Source organism: Cryptomeria japonica, chromosome 11 (assembly GCF_030272615.1).
Source record: "Cryptomeria japonica chromosome 11, Sugi_1.0, whole genome shotgun sequence".
Taxonomy (NCBI): Eukaryota; Viridiplantae; Streptophyta; class Pinopsida; order Cupressales; family Cupressaceae; genus Cryptomeria; species Cryptomeria japonica.
Window position 1 is genome coordinate 596,706,733 of NC_081415.1, and position 6,204 is coordinate 596,712,936.

The window sequence follows — 6,204 nt, forward strand, 5'->3', positions numbered from 1 at the left end:
GAAATTAAAAAGGGGTACTCATTTGCATCAAATATTATATACAAATTTTTTATATATTTTTAATATATAGATCTTTAAGAAAATGAAAAGGTTAAAAAAATACTTGTTTGTAATTAATATAAATAAATTTGTTTAATAATTAGTTAACTTTAAAACGAAAACTTATTGCAATATTACTTGGCCTAAAGACAAGTACTAATAATATTGGGCGTGGTTGGTAGTAAGTATATAATATTGAATTCCAATTAATCCATCATTTCCAGCCCACTTTCTTGAATGCGCGCAGGGGAGATATTTTTATTTATTTATTTTACGTTCAAGATAAGATAACCAAATGAAAAATATCTACATTTGTTTTGTGGAGCTAGCGGACAAATATCAACAAAAAAGTGAAACTTTAAATTAAATTTGACGGCCGACCTGCCTGTCAAGCAATACTTTTGTAACTTTAATTCAGCTGAAACTTAAAATAATAATATATCGAAAATTTTGACTTACATAAATACAATTCCTTAAAATTTTAGAAATGTTCTACGGATAAAAATGTATAAACTCGACTAATTCAAGTTGGAAGCCTCCGGGACTCTTCCTCCCACCAACCAATTTCGCCTTGACTTTGACTGCGGACGCCACCTACATTTTCTGGCTGCAATCATCCCTAGTCCTACTTCCACCCAAGCTATAAATTATAGCATGCCTCACCATCACCAGCTATATTCACTGCAAACTCTCAAATCTTTACCAGGAGATTGCAGTATAGGAAACTACAGTTACCCTACCTGTTGCGTTCTCTCAAAGGAAACCAAACATTCTTCATATATCCACGTAGTTTTGTTTTTGCTGTTGAGTTAGAGCGGGGGAAGCGAGATGTCTGGGGAGAATGTTAATGCTGGTGCGAGGGCCAGGGAGATATGCCGCCCGCCGACTCTGCCTCTACCGGTGGGCGGGGTGAACCCGATCTACGTGGAAGGGGTGGGTCACGTCAGCAATCCACCTCACTGGAAGAGGGCGGCGGAGGCCATGGAATGCAGCCACGTGGAGGAAGTGAAGAGGATGATTGGACAATTTTACCAAGCGCGCAAGGTGGTGCTAAGAGGCACTACCCTAACAGTGGGTCAGGTGACTGCTGTGACTCGGAGAGGTGAAGTGAAGGTGGAGTTGGACAAGGCCAGCGCTAAAGCAAGAGTGGAGGAGAGTGCGAAATGGGTGGCCAACAACATAGCGAAAGGGAGAGACACATACGGGGTCACAACAGGCTTCGGAGCCACCTCTCACCGCCGGACGAACAAGGCTCTGGATCTGCAGCGCGAGCTCATCCGATTTTTGAATGCGGGTGTGTTGGGGAAGGAGGAAGGGCTGCAGCTGCCGTCGGAGTACACCAAGGCTGCCATGCTCGTCCGAGTGAACACCTTAATGCAGGGCTACTCCGGTATCCGGTGGGAAGTCCTAGAAGCCCTGCAGAAGCTCATGGACTGTAACATCACTCCCAAACTGCCTCTCAGAGGAACAATCACGGCCTCCGGAGATCTGGTGCCTCTCTCCTACATTGCCGGGCTGCTAACAGGGCGCCCGAATTCGAGAGCCGTGACGGGTGACGGCGAGCAGTTGGACGCCCTGGAAGCGCTGAAGAGAGCGGGCATTAGTGGAGGACCCTTCGAATTGCAGCCTAAAGAGGGCCTCGCACTCGTCAACGGCACTGCAGTCGGCTCAGCAGTGGCGGCCTCCGTCTGCTTGGACGCCAACGTTTTGGCCGTCCTGACGGAGATTCTGTCGGCCCTGTTCTGCGAGGTTATGCAGGGCAAGCCCGAGTTCACGGACCCTCTGACGCACGAGTTGAAGCACCACCCGGGTCAGATTGAGGCGGCAGCGGTAATGGAACATCTTCTGGATGGCAGCGACTACGTCAAGGAGGCAAAGCGGGTGCAGGAGACGGATCCCCTCAGTAAGCCCAAGCAAGACCGTTACGCTCTGCGGACGTCCCCACAGTGGCTGGGCCCACAGATCGAAGTGATTCGCATGGCCACGCACTCCATTGAGCGTGAGATCAATTCCGTCAACGACAACCCCTTGATCGACGTGGCGCGTGACATGGCGCTCCACGGCAGCAACTTCTAGGGCACGCCTATTGGGGTCTCCATGGACAACACCAGAATTGCTTTGGCGGCCATCGGGAAGCTCACGTTTGCGCAGTTCTCGGAGCTGGTGTGCGACTATTACAACAACGGCCTGCCTTCCAATCTGAGCGGAGGGCCCAATCCGAGCCTGGATTATGGCTTCAAGGGTGCCGAGATCGCCATGGCCTCGTACACGTCGGAGCTGCAGTATCTGGCTTCCCCTGTCACCACACACGTGCAGAGTGCCGAGCAACACAACCAGGACGTGAACTCGCTTGGCCTCATCTCTGCCAGGAAGACAGCAGAAGCCATCCAGATACTGAAGCTCATGTCCGCCACTTATCTGGTGGCGTTGTGTCAGGCCGTCGATCTCCGGCACTTGGAGGAAAACATGTGAGCCGTGGTGAAGCACGTGGTGTTGGAGACAGCGAGGAAGACTCTCACCAGCGGGGAAGACGGATCTCTGCTCCCCACGCGCTTCTGCGAGAAGGAGCTGTTGCTGGTAGTGGACCATCAGCCGGTGTTCTCCTACATAGATGACCCCTCTAACCCTTCCTACGCGCTCATGCTTCAGCTCCGAGAAGTTCTCGTCGACGCGGCCCTCAAATGCCCTGTCGAAGATGACGACAACCAGCTCGGAACGCCACTGCTTTTTCGCAAGATTCCCGTCTTCCAAAAGGAGTTGAAAGCTTGGCTAGACAAGGAGGTCCCCACCGCTCGGGACAGATTCCATGCGGGAGACTTTCCCATACCCAATAGAATAAAGAAATGCAGAACCTACCCAATCTATAAGTTCGTGAGATCCCAACTGGGAACGGACTTACTGAGCGGGGCGAAGACGCGGAGCCCTGGAGAAGACATCGAAAAAGTGTACCGCGGCATTTGCAAGTCGGAGAAGGTGTTTGGTGAAGTAGTGGTGAAATGTTTGGATATGTGGCGTGGCTCGGCTGGGCCCTTCACTTCGCGGCCACAGCATCCCCCTGTGTCACCTGCGCCATTCAATGCATCGTATTGGTCTTGGTTTGACACCGCCAAATCGCCCTCCGCCACCAGCGGCAGAGGATTCTGGAATTCTGCCAACGCCACCCTCTGATTTCATCTTCCACCCTTAAAATTAAGTTGTCTACCATAGTGAACCCATTTTACCCTCTGCCGCATGAATGATTCTGCAAACCGTTCCAAAATAAAATTTTCAATGGAACATTTTTTTCCCTTTAACAAATTCAACTTTACAATTTATTTTAAATGCGAGTTTATGCCTGTGTTAAAATTTGTAAGCTCTTTCACGTTCGGATTTCCTCCGCTTGTGGAACATGCAATGTAGATCATAAAGAGCATATCTGTTAAAGAGATCATATATTACAAACAAGAAAGGTAATTGACAATTCTTTTATTAGTAATTTTTTATATTATTTTTGGATAACTTAATAAAAATTGAATTGATGCTATCAAAAATCTCAAAATAATAGCTTTAAATTCTTAACTCATTTATGAAAATCTTTTTAAAAATTGCAAAAAGAAAAGTATTTAAAAGCTTGAGAGATACTATATATATAAATCATAATTCAAAATAACTAATATTTAATTTTACAAAATCCTCTCTCTAATAACTTCTTATCTCATAATTTTATTTATATACTTTTTACATATATTATTGTAACGACACCCTATTGTGTCCTAAGGGGTCATAGGACACCATATGACCCCTTATGACACCATACGACCCATAATGACATCCTATTGTGTCTTAAGGGGTCATATGGTGTCCTAAGGGGTCATAGGACACCATATGACCCCTTACAACACCATAACGACCCATAACGACACCTAAGGGGTCATATGGTGTCCTATGGCCCCATAGGACACCATATGACCCCTTAGGTGTCCATACGACCCATAACGACACCATATTGTGTCCTAAGGGGTCATATGGTGTCCTAAGGGGTCATAGGACACCATATGACCCCTTAGGACACCATACGACCCATAAGGACACCATATTGTGTCCTAAGGGGTCATATGGTGTCCTAAGGGGTCATACGACACCATATGACCCCTTAGGACACCATACGACCCATAACGACACCCTATTGTGTCCTGGGGGGTCATATGGTGTCTTGAGGGGTCATAGGACACCATATGACCCCTTATGACACCATACGACCCATAACGACACCTAAGGGGTCATATGGTGTCCTATGGCCCCATAGGACATCATATGACCCCTTAGGTGTCCATATGACCCATAACAACACCATATTATGTCCTAAGGGGTCATATGGTGTCCTAAGGGGTCATAGGACACCATATGACCCCTTAGGATACCATACAACCCATAACGACACCATATTATTTCCTAAGGGGTCATATTGTGTCCTAAGGGGTCATAAGACACCATATGACCCCTTAGGACACCATACGACCCATAACGACACCCTATTGTGTCCTAGGTGGTCATATGGTGTCATAAGGGGTCATAAGACACCACATGACCCCTTACAACACCATACGACCCATAACGACACCTAAGGGGTCATATGGTGTCCTATGGCCCCATAGGACACCATATGACCCCTTAGGACACCATACGACCCATAACGACACCATATTGTGTCCTAACGAGTCATATGGTGTCCTATTATAGGACACCATATGACCCCTTAGGACACCATACGACCCATAACAACACCATATTGTGTCCTAAGGGGTCATATGATGTCCTAAAGGTCATATGGTGTCCTAAGGGGTTATAGGACACCATATGACCCCTTAGGACACCATACGACCCATAACGACACCATATTGTGTCCTAAGGGGTCATATGATGTCCTAAAGGGTCATAGGAAACCATATGACCCCTTAAGACACCATACGACCCATAACGACACCCTATTGTGTCCTAAGGGGTCATAGGGCACCATATGACCCCTTACGACACTATATGACCCATAACAACACCCTATTGTGTCCTAAGAGGTCATATGGTGTCCTAAGGGGTCATAGGACACCATATGACCCCTTACGACACCATAACGACCCATAACGATATCTAAGGGGTCATATGGTGTCCTATGGCCCCATAGGACACCATATGACCCCTTAGGTGTCCATACGACCCATAATGACACCATATTGTGTCCTAACGGGTCATATGGTGTCCTAAGGGGTCATAAGACACCATATGACCCCTTAGGACACCATACAACTCATAACGACAACCTATTGTGTCCTAGGGGGCCATATGGTGTCCTAAGGGGTCATAAGACACCATATGACCCCTTAGGGTACCATACGACCCATAACAACACCTAAGGGGTCATATGGTGTCTTATGGCCCCATAGGACACCATATGACCCCTTAGGTGTCCTTACGACCCATAACGACACCATATTGTGTCCTAAAGGGTCATAAGACACCATATGACCCCTTAGGACACTATACGACCCATAACGACACCTAAGGGGTCATATGGTGTCCTAAGACACCATATTATGTCCTAAAGAGTCATATGGTTTAATTTTTATGGTTGTGGCTATCAAACTATAGGGTATAGAGAGAAATTTATCAAAGGTTAAAAAATTTCAATGGAAGTCATATGGCTAGCGCCATATTTGGCACTAGCCAAATGAGTTGCACAAAAAAAAGGTTATAGGGTATAGAGTAGAAATTTATTAAAAGGTAAAAAATTTCAATGGAAGTCATTTGGTGCTAGCCAAATGAGCTGCACAAAAAAAGGTTATAGGGTATATAGTTAGTGTTTAGTTTAAAGTAAAAAATTTCAATGGAAGTCATTTGGCTAGTGCCAAATGAGCTACACTAAAAAACGGTTACATGGGACCCTTGACTCGTGATCCAAGCCCACATTCTCTCATTTTGTCTTCTTTTTGCGCATGATCAGACAAAAAAATGCTTTTTGCATGGTGTTGACATTTTATGCAAGGTTATTTTATACATTCCATTAGCTCTCCACCACCTTTTTTTTCATTTGGCAACGTCAAAGAGGAAGAACATAGTTTTTTTTTTATCAAATTTGAATAATTGAGATAATATTTTCTTGTTTTTAGATTTCAAATACTTATTAAGTGTTAT

The 6,204-nt window shown here is 45.7% G+C and overlaps 1 protein-coding gene and 1 pseudogene across 1 annotated transcript; both read left to right on the forward strand.

Moving 5' to 3' along the window:
* The first annotated feature begins 481 nt into the window (after nucleotides 1-481).
* On the forward strand, nucleotides 482-3,336 carry LOC131077154 (phenylalanine ammonia-lyase-like; annotated as a pseudogene).
* Nucleotides 2,680-3,207, forward strand: LOC131860356 (phenylalanine ammonia-lyase-like). The gene has a single exon (XM_059214753.1). It carries the CDS (start codon nucleotides 2,680-2,682, stop codon nucleotides 3,205-3,207), a length of 528 nt encoding a protein of 175 aa, XP_059070736.1.
* Nucleotides 3,337-6,204: the final 2,868 nt, after the last annotated feature.

Excerpts from the sequence above, each read along its gene's own strand:
- LOC131860356 (XM_059214753.1), top strand. The coding sequence starts at position 2,680 with ATGCTTCAGCTCCGAGAAGTTCTCGTCGACGCGGCCCTCAAATGCCCT.